The sequence below is a fragment of the Phodopus roborovskii genome, unplaced genomic scaffold, assembly GCF_943737965.1.
Source record: "Phodopus roborovskii unplaced genomic scaffold, PHOROB, whole genome shotgun sequence".
Lineage (NCBI taxonomy): Eukaryota > Metazoa > Chordata > Mammalia > Rodentia > Cricetidae > Phodopus > Phodopus roborovskii.
The window spans coordinates 34,344,545-34,365,274 of record NW_026126418.1 but is presented as its reverse complement, the minus strand read 5'-3'; the positions used below and the strand labels follow the sequence as shown (position 1 = coordinate 34,365,274).

General features: G+C 43.5%; 1 protein-coding gene across 1 annotated transcript in view; it reads left to right on the top strand.

Moving 5' to 3' along the window:
• LOC127221877 (myosin-IIIb) overlaps positions 1 to 15,718 on the top strand; it is a 196,267-nt gene extending 180,549 nt beyond the window's left edge. Inside the window, exons 24-26 of the mRNA XM_051183842.1 lie at positions 13,269 to 13,380; positions 14,230 to 14,392; positions 15,630 to 15,718. Of these exons, the coding sequence (XP_051039799.1) occupies positions 13,269 to 13,380; positions 14,230 to 14,392; positions 15,630 to 15,718 (364 nt within the window). The remainder of the gene's footprint in view (positions 1 to 13,268; positions 13,381 to 14,229; positions 14,393 to 15,629) is intronic.
• The last annotated feature ends 5,012 nt before the right edge of the window (positions 15,719 to 20,730 follow it).

The following is a 20,730-nucleotide window of genomic DNA, read 5'->3' as shown; positions in this document are numbered from 1 at the left end:
TCAACCCCACTTGAATCATGGTGCAAAAGGCCCCATTAAAGGAAAGAGGGGGCACCAATAAACTGAAACACTGTGTGTGTGTGTGTGTGTGTGTGTGTGTGTGTGTGTGTGTGTACAGTCCTATACCCTACCTATATAGGCCCTTTAAACATTTATCCAAGAATAAAAATTTTGAGAACACTTGGAAAAAGAACTATATTATAGTGAGATATCCACTCCGCCCACACCTGTTGCACTGACCACACCCCTTGGGGCATGGGTACAGGTGCAGCCGTGACCTGGGGAGACTAGGTCTGGGGTCCTGAACCCAGCTCGCTCTCTTGCTTCCTGGTCAGAGACAGAGAGCATACAGAGGCATCCTTGGGATGGGAACCTGCGCTGGTCATGTTTCTGGTGTAAGTGATTTCTCCCCGAATAGACATCCATCAGCCTATCAATTCCCAGATTCTTATTTACCCCACTACACTATATACTGTTCATTTTAATTTAAATATTTTGTTGTTGTTTGGTTGGTTTTTATACAACTCCACATACTATGAAGATTATCAAAAAGAGTTTCCTATTCCACTTCCCCCTCATCAAGTCTGGCTCAGTTTGAATTGATCTTCTGGTAGTTGGCATGGATCTTTGATCATGTCTGTACATTTCATGATGTACCCGATGCATAGGGAACCATGAGGGGGCGGGGGGAGCACTTTCTGTTGTCAGTCTCCTAGTCACTATTTGAAGTCTGTACACGGTCTACTTTGTCACCTTCTTCCTGCAAAATTGTAGCCACTATTTATGATTTCCCTCACATAAAAACTTTTTATTTCTTGAGGCCTGGATTTTCTTTCTTTCTGCAGAAATATTCATTGAGATCTTGATCAGCTGCCTCTGGATTCTGATTTCACCTGCCATCTTTTCCCTCTTAGGAACAATAAAAGAAGTTCCTCATTCCTTGTGACAGTGGGTGTTGTGTCCTTGTGGAGTAGGGGGGAGCCAAGCTGATTCAAATTTGACTTCTGAGCAGAATTACAACTCTATAGTGCATCCCTGATTCTCACCCTGGGCACAGCAGCTTAAATATGGCAACGTATGGCTAACTACCCAAATGAATACAGATTTCTTGATGTTTGTTCAATAAAGAAGGTGACATTTGCCCCAAGTAAGATTTTGGTTAGCTGGTCTTCTAGATCAGCTCCCAGGGCTTGGAGTCCAGTGTAGGAAGAGAAAAGTTTAGTGTCTGCATTCTGGTTGTGCAAGGATTCAGTTGTTCTTCACATACCACTCAGCTTTGAATGATTAAATTCAAAATCTTCTGTTCTAGAAAATTGTCCCCAAGAGCTGTATAGTCTGTTAGGCTATGGTTACTTCCTCACTAACTTTTTATTTTTTTATTTAATTTAATATGTATGGATAGTATGACAGCATGTGTGTCTGTGTACTATATGCGTGCCTGGTACCCATGGAGGCCAGAAGAGGACATCAGATCCCCAGGAACTGGAGTTTAAGATTATTTGAGTCCCATGTGGGTGCAGGGAATGGAGTCCAGGTCCTCTGGAAGAGCAGCCAGTGCTCTGAACCACTGAGCCATCTCTCCAGCCCCTGATGCATTCTTTTATGTTGTTGTTGTTGTTTGTTTGTTTGTTTTTGTTTTTCAAGACAGGGTTTCTCTGTGTGTATCCCCGGCTATCTTGGAATTAATTTTGTAGAGCAGGCTGGCCTGGAACTCACAGAGATCTGCCTGCTTCTGTGCCCTGAGTGCTAGGATTAAAGGCATTCGCCACCACCAGCTGAAGAAAAATTTAAAAAAGCAAGTAATCCAGTGAAATACTCTTTCTTTCATTGTGCACACCAGTTTCTTCTTACTGGCTGTTGCTACATTCTTGACCTAGGGCATCCTGGTTTTGCATACCATGAAGCAGACCAACTAAGGAAAACTGCTTCTTTCTTACACACTCTCTCCTTTCTTTTTCCCCTTTGTTTTTCTTAGTTGCATTTATTTATTTATTTTGTGGGCAGTGAGAATGTGCCCATGCCATTGTGCCTGTGTGGAGATCAAAGGACAGCTTGCAGGAGTCAATTTTTTCCTTCCAGCCATGTGAGTCTTGGGAAACAAACAGGTTGTAAAACTTGGCAGCAAGCGCTGTTACCTGTTGAGCCAACATGTCAGCCCCTGCCTTCTCCAATGGAGTAGGTTTGGTAGACTACATTCTCTAGATGATTTGAGATCTCACTAATGTGAATAATACATTGTGTTTCTTTCCTTTCCAATCATCCCAGCAAGTGGTTTAGCATTTCTTTCCTTTTCTATACCTCCCCTTTGTGATTAAAATAAAATTAAGGAAGAGTGGTAAACATGTTAAGTCTCCCGATGCCATAGCAAATGTACAAATGGGAACAAGCACAAGGGTAACTGTGGGTTGTAGATGGGAGGCTTCTGCCCTGTCCTGCCCGTCCCGATAAACACACAGAAGCTTCTATTAATTATAAACTGTTTGGCCAGTGGCTCAGGCTTCTTATTGGCTAGCTCTCTCTTAATTATTAACCCATTTCTATTGAACTATTTATTGCCATGAGTCTGTGGCTTATCCATGATGCTCTGGTATGACACTCCTTTGGCGGCTACATGGAGTCTCCCTGGTGGCTCCTCTCTGCCTTCCTCTTTACAGCATTCTCCTAGTCCGGGAGTCCTGCCTCTTACTTCCTGCCTGACTACTGGCCAATCAGCATTTATTCACCAACCAATAAGAGAAACATATATTCACAACATACAGAAGGACATCCCCATCAGTTAATAGTGGACCAGTTAGTGCATTTTATATTCATTAAGGAAGGATCTGAGGTCCTCAGGAGGTGGGAAACTAGACTTGGGCTCCAACGATCCTACTGTTACTCGGAATATGCCCCCATTCTGATCCTCCTGCCTCCTGATCCTCTATCAGTCAAATTAGTCTGTGAATTTCTAATTCAGCCACATCCAACTTCTCAGGACAGAGGCAAAATGTTACCAGATTCTTGCCCCCCACTTCTGAAGTGTTGGTATAACATGCAGGTGCCAAAGTTTAGATTTTTGTTACATTAATGTATGAATGAGCAGTCTTTGTTTCTGATTCTTAGTGTCACTGTGGCTTTCTTCCTTCCTTTAAACTTACAAAGTGTCAGCAGCAGAGTCAAAAACATTAACACACACCTAGTGTGTGCCAAGAGCTGCCATCTGATATTAATCCCATGACACATTAGATGGACCTTTAAGAATGTCCTTGAAGGATTTTTCTTAATGACTGTGGAAAGACCTGTCCACCATTCCTCTCTCTCTTGGTTTTTAGAGATATGGTTTCTATTTTCTATGTGGCTTTGGAGCCTGTCCTGGAACTAGCTCTGTAGGCCATGCTGGTCTCCAATTCACAGAGATCCACCTGCCTCTGCCTCCCTAGTGCTGTGATTAAAGGCGTGTTCCACCACGGCCTGGTACCATTTCTCTTGGTAGGGTATCCAGGACTGGGTAAAAATGGAGAAGGTGACCATACATTACCAAACACAAATTTGTCCCTGGATCTTGACTGACTCTTTCAGGCTCCTGTCATTTTGACTTCAGTGCTGTGATGAACCTGGAACTTGGGAGCTAAAATAAACCCTTTCTCCCTTCAGTTGCTTTTGTTGGGATATTGTATAACAGCAACAGGAAAAGGAATCGAGACCTGCAATGAGTAATAGAACATCAGAGAAATGTATAATCCCAGGCCTTCAGCACAACTTCTTATCCCAAGGCCCACATTTAGAAGCATTTCTAAGGATGTAATAGATATAATCATTTTTCTTGTTTGGTAGCATGTGGCGGCCAGCTGTTCACTTTCTTTACTGAAGGCTAAACACAAAGGGGAAAAAAATAAAATGGCTTATGGTAAATATAAGAACTTAATAAACGAAATCTGTGATTTTAGACACACAAAAGGAAATGGGCAATTGGGGGTAATTATCAAATTATCCAAGCCACAATTGCTGTGTTACCTCTATTATCTACATGAAAGAAATCATTTATGTGGATTGGGTTATTCAGATAATTGCCCAATGTTTTGAGGTCTCTGATGAGACAGGCTGGATGGTCATGGATGGAGACAGAGAATCCACAAATGACTACTGGAAATGGAAAGGGAGGTGGCTCTTTGCTACATGATCGGGACACTGCTACTTGGAGGCAAATGATATGGATTCAATTTGTAGATTAATAACCCTTTGACCAGGACTTGGGCCTGTTAGAGGACTGAACAATAACTATCTTTATCTAACGCTTTAAATTACTTTTAATTACAAAAATGTATGGCTCATTTCCTCTATTTTATATAAGACTGAATTTCTTTCTCTACATTCCTAATTCCATTCACCAGCATCTGCTCAACCAATACAATTTCAACTGTTATGCTTTTGGTAGTCTTATACTTTCAAAGCATACACACACACACACACACACACACACACACACACACACACACACACCAACCACACAAGAAGAGGGATGTTTGGGGGGAAGGAAAAGCCCTATTTTAAGCTTAACCCAAATGGCACTTTTGTACTATTCAGCAGCTGGCCTTACTATTTAATATTGTGTACTAGCTGTAGACCCACATAGTCCCTGTAGACCATCCATATCATTCCATGTCTTTGGCACATTTTTTTCCCACTTCCAATGAACTCTATGGTTCTTATTTAGCCTTTTCTCTGCTCTGGCTATTAAAATTATTTCCAATTGCTAGCCAGCAATACTCAACAAACGGTCCTAAATACTGAACAGATGAGTATTTCTATAGGGTGGACTCTGGGCAATTGACTTTTTCAGGAGGAAAACAAGGATCTTCCCTAGAAAACCCGGTAAGTCATTTGGGTTAAACAAAGAGACAAGATAGTGGGATTTGCAGGGCCCCTTCCCTTCCTTCTGAGCCACTTTCCCTGGGGGTAGTCAACTTTGCTTTAGAATTCTGTTGCTTTCACTGCTTCTCCAACTTTCTCACCAAATACAGTCTCCTAGAGAGGCCTTTGAAAATATAGATTCCTGGGCCTTGCTCCCAGAGTTTTTGATTCAGTAGGAATGTGTGTCTACAAGGGAAGGGAGGGCACATTTACACTTTAAGGAGTTTCTAGGTTCTGCTGCTGTTGGCCTGGAGCCACACTGAGAGGCACCCTGCTAGGTGACACTTAAGAAGGTCCTGTGAAAAACAACTTGGCTGACTTACTGAGAGCTCCAAACATACTTCCTCAGGAATGGAATATTAAGAAACTTCACACTGATCCAAATACTTCAATAATAGCCCTGGGTTCTTGACAATAACAGTATTAGGTCAATAGCAAAAATGATTTTTTAAAACTACACAATTCTTTAGGCCAAGCATTAGCATCTTTGTTAGAAGGACTCCCAAAGGGTCATCTGGCCCAACTGTCTAGACCCAGAAATCCCTTGGCAATATCCTCAACTTTGTCAGTTAGCTTTCTGTGGATAGTTCCAGGGTTCAAGCACTCACCTCCTGACCCCCAAGGCACCCACGGCATGATCACCACCACATCATGTGAACTCTGGGTAAAATCTGCCCCACACGCTTCTGAGCACTTGTATCAGTTCTGTCCCCGGACATCCCTGAATAAGTCATGTCTACTGCAGGTAGTCAATCGCCATGTCCCCCTAAGTCAGCGATTTCAGAGCTGAGTTCAGCCACCAGATCCCCAAGGCCAACCCTAGAGGTTTAGATTGTGTCAAAAGCAACCCAGTATAGCTTGGAAGCCACATCTTTCTCTCTTTTTAAACCTCTAAATGATTCTGGTCTAGCTGGTCAGTACACAGCCCTTTAAGAGGCCTTGCCTTTTGTTTCCAAGCCCCTTGCCTCCAGCTCCTTCAGCATCCACTATCAAGACATGATTTGAATTACCTCACTATCTGATTGCCTAATGCTGTCAGCCAAAACACATCCAGACTCTGCCCCTACCTTGTTCTATTATTCTCCACAGCAGGCATCCCTCCCAAATTGATGTCCTTCCCATTTATGTTTAATGTTTATCTTTCCCACTGCTATAGAAACTTCACAAGGGAAGGGAAGTTATCTGCATTGCTCATTCATGCCAGTTAGACCTCTATCAGTGTCTGGCCAATCAGTGGATCCTATATGTACTAGTTACCTTTTTCTTTGCTATAACAAAATATCCAAGGCAGGCAGCTTATAAAGAAAAAAAAAAAGGTCATTTTTTTTTTATTTTTTGAAATTTCAAGTATATGGCACTAGCAAGAGATCAGCTGTGGAGAGATTTGTACCTTAGAACCATGATGCTGTCTAGACTATCCCACATCTTGTAACAGGAAACCAGAGGCAGAGGTGACAGGATCAGGCTTTGGTAATGATCCATCCCACCACTTTGAGGACTGCCCCTCCACCACAGAGCCTCTAGGGAATACTACAGCATGCACAGAATTTTACTTATGGTAAGCAATGGAGATGAAAACCAACATAATAATGAAAATAGTCATGGAGACAATATAGATAAACAAATACCAAAATAACCCAGGTGAACTCCCAAAGTTGAACTTTGATCTCCATTGATGAAACTTGGCATGTGTATACCCATAAACACATACACAATAATAGCAAAAATGGTAATAGTAATATAAAGACACCATTTTTTAAAAAAATGCAAGTTAAGAGCATAAAAGAGTTAGTCCAGCTTTTCCATCCATGGGCTCTCTATCAACAAAGTCAACCAACTTGTCTGGATAGTATTGTTTGAAAGTATTATTGAAATCTGTATTGAGAATGCAAAGATTTATTTTTCCTCCCTCGAAACTCTGTGAATGTAGGCATCCTTGAACCAATCTCCATGAATACCGAGGGACGACTGTATCATTTGATATATCTGTTGGCAGTCATCAGCAAGTTCAGCGACTCCTTGGACTGTCATGGGTGGAGAGGGGTAAACCCAAGTGATGATATTATCAATTGGTATGACCTCTTCAGAAAACATTTGACTACTGGTAGAGTCTATCACTGACATAGTCTATGAACTGATATTTTACTTTTGAAAATTATTGGTAGGAAAAGTGTCATGTGTGGTTTGGGACCCACGAAGGCTGTGAGGACTGCCCAGTGTTATCAGCCTAGGAACAAGGGCTGCCTGACTTAAGACACGACTGTGTGTGCCTCTTGGGTCAAGTTCCTCTAGCCTGGGTGTTTGCATTCTGTCTTTCTCTTGTCAGAAGATAACTAGCAGAAGAAGACACAAACCATGAGTGGAATACAGAAGTAAAGATGAATGTGTTCAAAGTATTCATTTTCTACATATGATAAGAGGGAACCAGGCAGATGTTATCATTGGTTCACAGGGAAGGTCAAAACAGCATGACTTTTGTAGGGTAAAGGAATGTGGCAATGACTGTCAAGCAGGAACAATACTGGTTTTCCATAGTGGGGAAGAAATCAATTAAGATAGCACTAGACTCCCATGACTTTATGTGTCTACAGGAACAATGCTGAGGATAGAAATCAGGGCCTTGTGTGTACTAAGCAAGCCCTCACCACTGAGCTACAACCCTGCCCCATGCCGACTGTTTAGTAAGAGTTGCAGAATAGCTCAGAGAGAATGAAAAAGGCTAGAATCTGAAAACCCACACAGGTTTGGAAAGGCAACAGCTTTCCACAGAGAAACAAATGACTCTCACATCCTAGTCCAAATACGATGCTGTGAGATGAGAGCCTCACAGCTGCTGCTCTGCCCCAGGAAACAATACTGCTGGTAGAGGCCTCGTGATCCAGCTCCTCATAGGCTCTAGAGGCAAAGTTCTGAGAGTCAGACCATGCTGGGGGGCAGGGGCACAGGATCAAGTGATGGGAGCAGAGGCTTGTGTTTGCATTGAGAAGATGGGCTAGCATCTTCCTCTTAACACATACACAGCTGTGAGCCATGCTTCTGTCTACCTTCCTTCTCTACTCAAAGGCAGACAGGCAGACAGACAGATAATAATTAGACAGACGATGGGTGTGTGTATATGTGGCATATAAAAAAGACATACACATACACACACACACACACACACGTACGTACGCACGCATGCACCAGCAACTCAGTTCCCTCTAGTATCTTAATGTTTCTCAGAGGGACCAACTAGGCTCTTGGAGCACTGGGTCACCAAGTTTTGACAGGGCAGGGAACTCTGCTTGTGAGCACGTAGAGGGACAGTTGGACTAGTTATCCCAATTCCTCACACAAACTTCAGAAACCCGTCATCTATGTGCAGCAGGAATTCTTCCACCCAAGGAAGAAGAATTGATAGTAGGGGAGGGGGGTCACCTGATATAATCTGTTGTTCCAAGGGTTTGGGCAGGCCTGGTTTCCACCTGTCCCAGGAGCCGGAGAGATGACTCGGTGGTTAAGGACGCTGACTGCTTTTCCAGAGGACCTGGGTTCGATTCTCAGCACCCACATCAAATATATGTATGGGGGAAAAAAGCCACCAAAAAGCCACCAATGCATTAAAAAGAAGCAGGTGCACAGGTGGGGCTGACCTGGTATTTAAGAGACACAGAGCAAATGTGGGTGTGTGCGTGCAGTCAGGAAAGAGAAAGAGATGGAGATAGATAGAGACACAGAGATAGAATAGAGAGAAAGAAGCCATGAGACTGTATGGATGTGTGTGTGTGTGTGTGTGTGTGTGTGTGTGTGTGTGTGTGTGTGTGTGTAGAGAGAGAGAGAGAGAGAGAGAAGTTTAAAATGCTCCCTTTAGCATTCTTACTCATATGGTTAGTTTTATTCTGACATTTTGCTACATGGTTTTTATTAGTCACATCTGATCTTTGTGGCTGCCATCACTGTCTCCTCCTCCTCCTTCTTCAAGATTTATTGAACATTTTGTATAGTTCCATTTTATCTTCTTTGTTGATCTGTTACTTGTAGCTCTTTGCTTGGTTATTTTAGGGCTTGCTTTGTGATTTATGGCACACATCTTTATTTTTTTCTTAGTCTACCTTAAATCAACATTGTGCCTTTCCACATGTAGCACAAAAGTCTTGTGATAATCCACCCCAGTTTCTTTTCTCCTGACCTTTATGCTATGCTTGTCCTGTATTTCATGTCTCTGTGTATTATAAACCCCATATACCACTATTATTTTTGCTCAGTCAAGAACAGGGCAGAGATATTTAAGTCATAAGAAAAGTATTTTGGATAGTTACCATTAGATAGTTCTCATAGTCCTCTCTGTAGAGTATATTCCTTCCATCTGGAATTATTTGCCTTCTTCGGCAATAAACTTTCTTTAGCATTTCTTTTGGAGAAGATCATCTAGGGATAAATTCTTTCAGTTTTTATGTGTCTTAAATAGTCTTATCTTGCCTTTGTTTTTGTGTGGTGTCTTCACTGAGTGTTGAATTTATTTTCCTTTTGTGCTTTCAAGATTTTTCTCCACTGTTCTCTCACTCACGTTGTTCCTGTTGAGGACTTGCCTGGCAGTAATGGTGCATTCCTTTAACCCAGCACTCGGGACGCAGAGGCAGGTGGCGCTCTGTGAGTTTGAGGGCAGCCTGGTCTACAGAGTGAGTACCAAGTCAGGTAGGGCTACACAGAGAAACCCTATCACAGAGAGAGAGAGAGAGAGACACAGACAGACAGACAGACAGACAGACAGACAGAACTCTGCTGTTAAATTTGTCTGTATTCCTCTCTGTGTAGCTTATATGTTTTTTCTATAAGATTTTCACCATGTCACTGGTTTGGAGCAATTTCATTGAATATCCTTTGATGTAGCTGCCTTCAGTTTGTATGTGGTTGGTTTCTACATTGGTTTATAGTTTTTATTAAATTTAGAGAAGTTTTAATCACACTTTCTTTGAACTTAGGGAGAGTGGAGAAGTTCTCATGGACCTACCAGTCTTTGTTCATAGTTCATCCTTGAAAGGACATGGTATTCATTCAGAATCCTTCCTTCCTTCCTTCCTTCCTTTCTAAAAGGATTTTTTGAATGTTTATTGATGTGTGCAAATGTACCCAAATATGTATGTATGCACATGGGACACAAGTGTGCCTATGGGTGCTGGAAGAGGCTATCTGGAGTCAGTTGTGAGTTCCCTGATGTTGGTGCTTGGAACTTGAACTTGGGGCTTCTGTAAGAGTAGCATGCACTCTTAGCTATTAACTGTCTCTCCAGCCACGAGAGCACTTTTTAATATAGAAGGTGTAGTTTATACCAGATACTCATAGTCTTAAGACCCGCATCTACCGTAGGAGCAGAGGAAGGAAGAAGAGGAGGCTGCACTATTCAGCTGGTAGGTTAGAAATCAGGAATGTCCACAGTCAAGCAGAGGTGGTCTAACTCTTACCTCAACACTTGGACTCCAGACTGAGATTAGCCCTGTCTATCAGAAGCAGCTGAATCCAGGAAGAACCAGTCTTGGTAACACCCTCAGGTGCCCAGACTCTCAAAACAGAATGAACACAAAATTATAATTAAATGCCTTGTGGTGCTGTCTTAGGGTTTCTGTTGCTGTGACGAGACACCATGATCATGGCAACTCTTATTTAAGAAAGCATTTAATTGAGGTGGCAGCTTACAGTTTCAGAGGTTCTGTCCATTTTCATCATGGTAGGGTGCATGGCAGTGTGCAGACAGATGTGGTGCTGGAGCTGAGAGCCTACATCATGCAGGCAATAGGAAGTGAACTGAGACACTGAACAGTATCCTGAGCATAGGAAACGTCAAAGCCCACCCCCAACAGTGACACACTTCCTTCAACAAGGCCATACCCACTCCAATAAAACCACACCTCCTAATAGTGCCACTCCCTGTGAGATCATGGGGGCCAATTGCATTCAAACGGAATAGAAGTCAATTATCTTATAGGACATCTCTTGAACTTTCACCTCCTGTCTGTCCCATTGCCATATTTCTTTTGAACTAAGTCAATATGAACATTATCATCACGACGAATTAAGAGATTTGGGTTAAATCTTATTATTTATGTTACTTTGGAAACATTGTGCCCATTTTGAAATGAAAAATTGCTAGCACACATTCACAGATTCCTAAAAAAGACTAGAAATCCTGGAATGAACAACGGGGCCCTGTCTTACATTGAGTTCAGCTTTGCACGCTGTTGTTTGCTCATTAGGTTTTCTTTAAGAGTTCCATCATCAGTATCAAGTGATGTCCTTAGCAAGCCTGATTGCTGGGCTGCTGAACACCCCATGTGACATACTGCTAGGCCAAAGATTAGAAAACCCGAGTTTCTACTGATTCTCCGACTTTAAGCCCTCTGTAAACTCTCTCGTGTAAATTTGTGTCAATTCCCACCCTCCCTGTGGACACCAGGACACAGTCTTTCTGCTCTGGTCAAAGTCAAGTGGGAGAAGCCATGACTAAATCCTGGAGAAGCAGAAGCCCCAGCTGCCTGAACTAGCCTAGACAGGTTCAGCTCCTGGCAGCTCCTTCTCCAACAGAGCAGGTTCAAGGCCTTAGGCGATGGAGGACCCGATGTTCTACCAGCACTCAGTGGGTCTAAGAGCACTGTCTCTTTTCCCCACAGGTGGGAGTACACTCCAATTCTCTCCAAATGCAAATGTTTCCACCAAATATGGCCTCATATCTTACCTGTAAAATAGTCCCATAACACAATCATAAGTTGACTCAAGTACAGGTCCCATATGTTTATTTTTCCACAAACAGAAAGGTAATGGTCTATTGGACAGGAAAAGGGAATGTGTTTCATATTTTGATGATCTCTTACAAGTAAAGCCAGGTCTATATTTTAAAAGAGATTTCTAAGTAGCAGATTAGAATTGTTTGGGAGATGAAAAAAGAAAATTCCTCTGACAAGGAAATGTAGTTTATTTTAAAGTCTTGAAAAGGTTGAATTTAATTATAGGTGGCAGCAAAGAGAAGAAAAAGGAACGTTGAAAGTTGTCCTCAGAAAAACTAAGGTAGCATATTCTGAAAGGAAAATATAGTCAAGTAGCTTTGTGAAAATGAGGATATGAAAAAGGAAGGAAAGAAAGGCTGGGGACAAACCTCAGTAGCAAAGCACGTGACCAGCGTGTGCAAGATCCTGGGTGTGGTCTTCAGGACGGAGGAGCAGAGGAAGAGGAGGAAAACCTTCTTGGCAGTGATGGCATTTAGGACATGCTTCTTCAAAATGGGGCAGCTTGGCACCTGAGCAAAGAGCAGAATCAGGAAGGTCATTGTGACCTTGGCCTGCCATTCCCTCATGGAGGCAGATTGCAATGCCGGTGGATGGGACTTTCCCTAAGAGCTTGGTGTGAGTGATTCCTCTGCTCAGAGAAGACTGGCACCCTCCTCTCTGAGGACACAGGAACTCACAGGCTAACCTGACACTCAGGCCTTCCAGGTCCTTCCAAGTTGCTGTCCTGAGGCATCAGGCTCCTTCCTATTCAGTTGTCTTGTCTCCACCACTTTATCAGACCTGACAGAAAATAATTACGAGTGACTGTGTCTTAGGACTTTATTTCCTTATGAAAGAAGGCTACTATGCCATAGAAAACTGATATCCAGTAAGTATGTGTGCCTTTCTCTTGTTACTCTGTCTTTCGTTATAGGGGCTACAGTCTACCCTGATACCCTTTCTTCTTAAAGTTTTGTTTGTTTTTGTTCTTTGAGACAGGGTTTCTCTGTGTAGCTTTGGCTGTCCTGGAACTCACTCTGTAGCCAGGCTGGTTTTGAACTCACAGAGATCCTCCTGCCTCTGCCTCCTGAGTGCTGGGATTAAAGCTGTGCACCACCACTACCCAGCTCTTCTTAAAATTTAGACAGTCACTAAAATGAAGTAATTAGAGAAAACAAATATGCTAGCAATGACTGCATCAAGAGGGCATGCTCCCTCCAGACAGAAACTTAAGGCTCACCTGGCCACGACACTATGCTTCAGATGGGCTTTTTTGAAGTTCAGCCAAAATACCTGCAATGGACTTTAAGTTATTCTAACAGTAACCTTAACATTTACAGTTATGACATTCACTAGAGCAGCTCTCTGAATCCCAGCACCCTGTTTTTTAATTTTGCATACAAAAGACAAAAAGCAGACATTGATTATGGGTTAGGAAAAACAATATTAAAAGAAAATTTATGAATGTAGGGAAAAGCAAAGAAATGTGGTATAAATTGTATATCTTTTGCTACTTATTTGACTATTATTGGTGGTCAGGAAAAAAAAAAAAAAAAAAGACTTTCCAGTGGGTCCCGAACAATTCTCCTACTAAATCAAAGGATGACTGAAGAAGCCTTGTTTTGTTCTTTTGTTTTGTAGGTATTATTACTTGGCATTCCAAGCACATCAAACACCTCCCTCTAACAAAGAGAGCTGTGTCGCTATCTTGGAAAAGTCCGGATTAGATCACTGGGCCCTGGGAAAAACAAAGGTAGCTCTCTCTATTGTTCAGACTGTCACCTGTGATGCTCTCTTGTCACTGAGAACTCGCAAACACGGCTTTGTACCTGGCATACCATAGCAGGCAAGACTCCAACTTAAAAATGGTCTTTGCTCATCTTAACTCAGAAGCCATAGGAGGATTGTTTGTACATGTTCTGTAATTTGAGAATCTTTTAGCATTTCTAGAAAGAGATCTTTGAATGCACTTTAAAATGTCCGCTTTCACATACTTCATGATGGAGCACACATGTTCACATATAAATCATAGTCACAGCAGTGATGAGTTCCCTTTAGAGTTCCACCCATTTTTGTGTTAGACCTGTGCTGTTTATTGCATACTCTGATTTTACTTTCATCGTGTGTAGCTTTTCATTTGGGGAAACAGCATGTCCCCGTGGGACCCCAGGTTTTTATGGTTAAATTCTACAAGACCAGTTCCAGCCTGTGTGTGGATTTCCTCAATGGAAATTAGGTCACTGAGGGTCATGGGGTCTCCTGGCCTCCTGACTATCTGCTGACCTTAGGTGGACCTGCTGCTCAGCCCCTCCCTCAAAGGCTTTGAGGGGCAAGGAGGGCAGAGCTGGGCTGAGAAAATAGAACTGACTACTGGGAGGCAGGCCCAAATGACATCCAGGATTGTCTAAACCCTACAGCCTTGTTTTAGAAGGGGAATTGTATTTGCCAGCCCCCTCCTCCAGACATCACCAATGTATGCATGAGTTAAATCACTATGAGCTTTACTTAGATGATGGTTTTAATATTTTGATGAATCGGCTGGAGCAGAGGGATTTTCTGTTGGGAAGCCCAAATGTAACACTAAAACAGTGATTCCTTTCAGGTTTTTCTCAAATATTACCATGTGGAGCAATTAAATTTGCTTCTTCGAGAAGTCATAGGCCGAGTGGTCATGCTGCAGGCATATACCAAGGGCTGGCTCGGAGCCAGGAGATACAAGCGAGCCAGACAGAAGAGGCAGAAGGCTGCCACAGCCATCCAGTCAGGTATGCAGCCTGGTTCTGGCCAGTACCATCTCCTGGTATTTCCTTGCGTGCTGGGGGGCCACTTGCCTAAGTCTTCCCCTTTTCCTTTCACCCTTCTTCCCCTTGTCTTTTCTTACTTCAGGAAATGTTTTTTCAGTACCTACATGAGTCAAGCCCCATACTAGGTGCTGAGGATGTAGTCAAAGGTATCCCTCTATGGTCTCTGACCTCAAAGAGAGACAAACATACAAGCCAGTAGAACACCCTGGGGTGAGTCGTGAGACAAAGGCAGTGTGAGTTGACCAGTGGTGACAAACTCCATCACTAAACATGGGCCTGTCTCCTGAAATGACAGCTAATATACGCTTAGGGTGATACCCAGATGGCACCATCACAATGGCTAACACCATCCTCATAGGGGTTTGTATCCCAGCTGGACTTATAAACAAGAAAAACAGTCTCTAGGCTTTATCCCAGCCTGCTGATACCTCTGTCCGTGTGCTTATATCATGGGTGTTAGGCACAATACCCAATTCTCTTGCTCCTCATGAGCGGTTAAAAGAACCAAATCTTGAATGCAGAAGATGAATTTCTTGGTTCACCTAACAAAAAGCCATAATGAGCTTTAGCATGCTTTGGACCTCATGAGCTTGCCCAGAGATTTGACGATGCTCAGGCCGTTGTGGGGACATAGGAGACAGCTGCCCATCTTGGGTGGAGGCTCTGTGTCACTTCTGTCTGAAGATGTCTGTCTCCCACACTCTGTTCTCTCTCTCCTCTTGGCTCTCTTCTTTGTCTCCCCTCTCCATGGAAGATGTTGACCCTTCCTCAATGAACACAATTATACCTGTCTCCTGAACATAAAACAATTAAAAGGACTGGGCTAGCTCAGCACCTCCCACTATCCCCCCAAGCCCTAAGCCTAGCTTAAACCTGTGTACACAAGGCAGGGGTTTCTGAAAACAGGAAACCACCTCACCGGTGGTCACTGGTTCCCACTATTACTAAAACAGAACTCAAAATGTTCTGGGGGAAAAAATCACTGTTTGACTAAAAATCATTTCTCAAACTCTGCAAACTTGACCAAGAGTTCAGAAAGGCCCCTCCCCCACTGGAGCTCATCTGCTGATTTTGCTTAGGGAGAAGGTGGGTGGGGGGTGGGAAGAGAGAAACATATTGGAGGTGGAACAGCTTATATCAATTCTCTGGCACATTTTTAAATTAATGTCATTCCCGGCACATGGTTTTATATTTTTAGCCTGGAGAGGATATGATGCTCGGAGGAAATTTAAGCAAATCAGCCACAGAAGGAGTGAGTCTGCGGTTCATACTCAAGCAGGTAATTAAAACATCGTTTCTGCAGTGTCCACTTGAAATGTTCTGACTCCATTCAGATGTGTGAAGCTGAAAGGCTAATGACAGAGGAGCAACGGGGTGAGTCAAGAGTCCTGGCATGTGTATGTGAGGGCAGGGCTCACTTCTGGCAGCTCTCCTGGCTGGGGTCCTGAGGTGTCGGGCACATTTACCAAGGGCCATGCTTACTAAGAAGGCTCTCGGTCAGTTCGTATGTTTCTACTACAGTAGAAGAGGAAACTGAGGCAGGGAGAAAGGATGTATCTTATCCATCACCACACAGCTTGCTAAGAGCAGAGCTGGTCTTTGAAAGCTAGGCAATTTGGGCTGAGAACATTTAACACGATGTTGCTACTGGACAAGTCTCTTTCCTCCTTGGGGTTATTATTCCATCTTTAGTGAAATGAGAGAAACTGGCTTTAAAGACGTGTGATGCCCACACCTTTAATCCCAACACTCTGGAGGCATAAGGCAGGCTGATCTTTGTAAGTTTGACACCATCCTGGTCTATAGAGTTCCAGGACAGCCAGAGCTATACACAGAGAAACCCTGTTTTTTTTTGGGGGGGGAGAAATGGGGCATGGGGAGGGGGGAAGTCCTGTCTGACTCTCAGCATCATAGAAAAGGGGGACTTGGGGATACCCCAAAATCTATGTCTGTGTGGCTAGCTAGCATAATAATCTTCTGGGCCCAGGGATCCTCGAGAACACACAGTAGGTCTCCGGGCTTTGCTTGACCTTGGCAGCCTGAGAGCTGTGAGCCTTGGTTGATGGTTCATGAGTCCACTCCCTGGCTCAGAGGTCACTGGACTCTTCTGCCATGTCCTATGTGACTGCCAAGACAGGCTCCCTCCCTAGTTTGAAACTGCAAATCCAAAATTGAGGTTCTAGGAGAAACAGGATCTTGACTATGCCAAGAGTTCCAGGGGTGCAAGAAATTGGAGACAGAATGAGCTTGTGGAGGATGATGCTACAGCGGGGGGGGGGGGGTGTGTTCCAGAGGCGAATCCTTCAGTCAGACAGCTATGATCTTCACCAGAGGGCTCAGGCCAGAGCCAAACTCTGAGGGGTCCTCCTCAGAATTCTTAGGCCAAGGCAGAGGCCAGGTATCTTCACTAAGAACTTAAGATATTTTGGAGTTCTTAGGGCGCCCTTTAAGTGTAAATGTGTTGTGCTTAGCACCATCTTCTAGTAATTTCCAAGCTCTACCACTTCAAAGCCCCAAGAAAAGTGAAAAAAAAAAAAAATCCTTGATGCAGCTTAAGAAGCAAACTCAAAGTGCATCTTGTATTCACTACTTATTGCCAACACACACACACACACACACACACACACACACACACACACACACACACTCCTCAAGAGGATACTAGCTGATTTCAGATTTTTGCAATATGTTCAACATATGTTTTAAAATAAAAACTTTAAGCCTGTATATTGTTGATTCATTGAGTCCATTATATAAAAATCATGAAATGTCTGAAAATCACATTTGATGGCCAGGTGAGCACTATTTGAAAGCAGAAACAGACTTGCTTCATGACCTCTGCCTTAAAACAGTGATTGGTGGGTGCGCTTCATCCTTGAAGCACATGTGGGTGGGTACCATGGGAGGTTAATTTTGGGTATTTTCTTAAAGCACCTCCCTTTCCTTTTGCAAGCATTCACTCTCCTTAGCTTCACGGCCAGTGTTCTCATTTACTAAGTAGCATCAAAATGTGTTTTAGCCGATTCTGCTGGGGCTCAGGAGGGCATGAAGCTCACACACACCTGTGCCCTCAGTGCCCTGTGTGGCAGGAAGCAGGTGAAGTCTCTACCTTCAGCTAACAAAATGGACAGGAACTGATTTGACCCTAGGATTAGGACTGGAGCTAGGGCTGTGATTTTCCCAAGGCATAACTGTCTCCCTACAAGCTCCCATTCCTGCCATAGAAAACACCCCAAATATAATTGTCCACATAAAAGCTACATAAAGAGGGGTGACCAGCTCAACACAGCCATTTCCGAGGTTAATTTCTGACTGATTATTTTTCCGACAAATTATTTTGAAATTTCGGTTCTGTGGAATGCATTTGTTTGCATTTTCTAGCTCCTATCCACGGCCTTCTTTCATATAATGACGTTGCTGAGCTTATATATAATATATATATATTAGCAGCCCTTGAAATTTAGGAAGCATTTGGCCTACATGTTGCTGCAGAGCAGCACAGAGTGAAATTTGTTTTCCTTTCATCTCCTTCCCAATAAAAGCAGCCCAGCGCAGCTTATCCCTTCCTCAGAACTTCCTCTCAGAATTCCCGATCTATTACAGCACATTCGGATACCAGCAACAAGCTGCCTTTTCATGCCGTCAACCTTTTTCATCTGAAATGTAAATTAATTCTAGCTGGTATGCCTTGACAGAGATCAAAGTCTGCATTAACCTGCTGCTTTCTGCTCCTGAGGACTGGGCAGCCACTGATAGGAGCCTCTGGCCCCATGATCCTGCCCTCCTCCAGGCAACCCTCAACAAGGAGCCACCCTATTAAAGGCTCCGTGTTCTTTCGTAAGACCTCCAGAGGTTCTTTAAACCAGACCCCAGTGATCTGCCCAGTTCTTGAACACTGAGCCTGCTCGGTTTAATTTTGGCCTCTTCCCTAGGCTCCCAGGGCAGGAGTTAAGTGGCCAGCGCCCTGGGCATGGGGTGGATAGGGCAGAGACTCCACATTGGAATCGCTTCTCTCTACCAGTCGGTCTTTGAGGTAGGCGCATTTGCATTTTCAAAATAAACAGATGCCTTTCAAATACATGAGCTGGTGGTCTGGAGATCTCTCCCGCCTCAAAGGGTGCAGCAGCCAGCGATCAAATGTTGGAGAGAAAACAGACGAGGAAACACCCTAGGTACTAGAGGACAGTTTGCTGTGTGGCATCCCCGAGCAGCAGGCGGTGAGAGCTTCCTGGAGCTGTAGGAGCTGAGGGGGCGGAGCCAAGCATTCTGTGCTGGTTTCCTTTTGGGACTGGAATACAACTCGAAAGAAAGTCAGTCACCTTGGCTTGTATTATTTTCATTATTGATTGATTCTGGGGCGGGTGGGGGCGGGTGGGAGGAAGACTGGGGAGTGTGCTCTCTGTAAGAAAACCAGGAGACAAGACAGCAGATAGATGGGACATTCCAAGTAAAAACTTAAGTTATATTTATTCCACTACAAATCGATTACTTTTTGATTAGCTGCTGAGTTTCTGAAAGACAACCTAGCTACATTCATTCTCTGGAGAGAGAAACAAAAACAAAAACAAACAAATGCATGCATTCCCCCCAATGACTTAGAATCAAAAGAAACAACACACAGGGAATTTCTCAAACATCTACAGTGCCCATCCCATTATTTGATTTTTTTAAAAAATTGCTCCACTAATTCAGGATCTGTTTATAGAACACAAAGTACTGGGCCTCCCTGTCTTGGGGCTGGGGCTGAGGGGGTACTTACTCTCTTGTAGGTGACAGTGAGTCTTCTGAGAAAGAATTTTGAAATGCTTTCCAGTAAGAGCTGGCTTATGAGGTACTGCAGTGCTGACACACACACACACAACACACACACACACACACACACACACACACACACACACACACACACACACACACACACACACGCGAGAGCTTGTGGACCCAGCCTGGTAGTTCACAGCACATTGTCACTGAATTGCTTAGTGCTGTGGAGATTGATTTTTTTTTTTTTTTTTTTTTAACCATCCTCTATCAGAGTGCACCCTGCCCCCCTCCTTGGCCCTGCCAGCAACACAGATGTCATCAGATGATGGCAGCAGTGTCAACAACTACGGCTACTTCTCTGATGCCCTCTAGGAGAGAGCTCTTCACTAAGAGGAGCCTTGGGCCTTCTGAATACACATTCTAAACCAGCTGCCTGTGAGGCTGGCAGGATGGGGCTGCTTCCATGAGCCTTCCAGAAAGAAAAGCAAGCACTGCTTCCAGATTGCTTGACCCTACCCTGTACCAGAGCTACATTTTTGGTGTTTAAAATTGCTCAGACCTTTAAACTGCCTTTTGTTTTGTTTTAAGACAGTCTCTTTATATAGCCCTGGATGTCCTGGAACTCACTATGTAGACAAGGCTGGCCCCAAACTCACAGAGATCCACCTGCCTTTGGCTTCAGAGTGCTGGAACTAAAGTTGCAAGCTACCATACCTGGCTAAACTGCCCCTTTGTTACTTTAAATAAATGGCTTGGTGGTAGTGCACATCTCCTGGGCTGTAGAGTAAAACCCTGTCTTACAATAAAAATTTAAATCAGGAGTTGGTGCAGGCCTTTAATCCCAGCACTCAGGAGGCAGAGGCAGGTAGATCTCTGTGAGTTCAAGGCCAGCCTGGTCTACTGAGCAAGTTCCATAACAGCCAAAACTATACAGAGAAACCTTGTCTCGGGAAAGATAGATAGATAGATAGATAGATAGATAGATAGATAGATAGATATTAGTTAAAGGGGTGGAAGGGTAGAAAGATGGCTCAGTAGTTAAGAACACTAACTGTTCTTCCAGAGGACCCAGGTTCAAATCCCAGCACCTACAGGGCAACTGACAATTGTCTGTCTGTAACTTTCAGTTCCAGGGAATTCAGTGCCCTCTTCTGGCTTCCTTGAGCACTATATGCATGTGGTGTATAGATACACACTTAGGCAAGCATCGTTGCACATAAAATTAGAACAAATAAAATCTCAAGGAAAAATTTAAAGGGCTTAGTATGTATATCAGTGGCAGCACACTTCCCTTCCCACTAAAAATCTGTTTCCTTTAGCTTCCGTGATGAGGTAACAACAACTACATAACTGTAGTAATTTCTTTGCATTACAGTTCCACAGATATTGCTAGGTGCAGGAAACTTTATTTTATTATTCATCCACTCATTATCTACTGCTTGTTACATACTTTTTCCTGGGGCTGACATGATAAACGGTAGAATTCACTGGGCCTTCAAATTCTCTAGCTCTAACACAGGTCTAGAATGTGCTCCCCT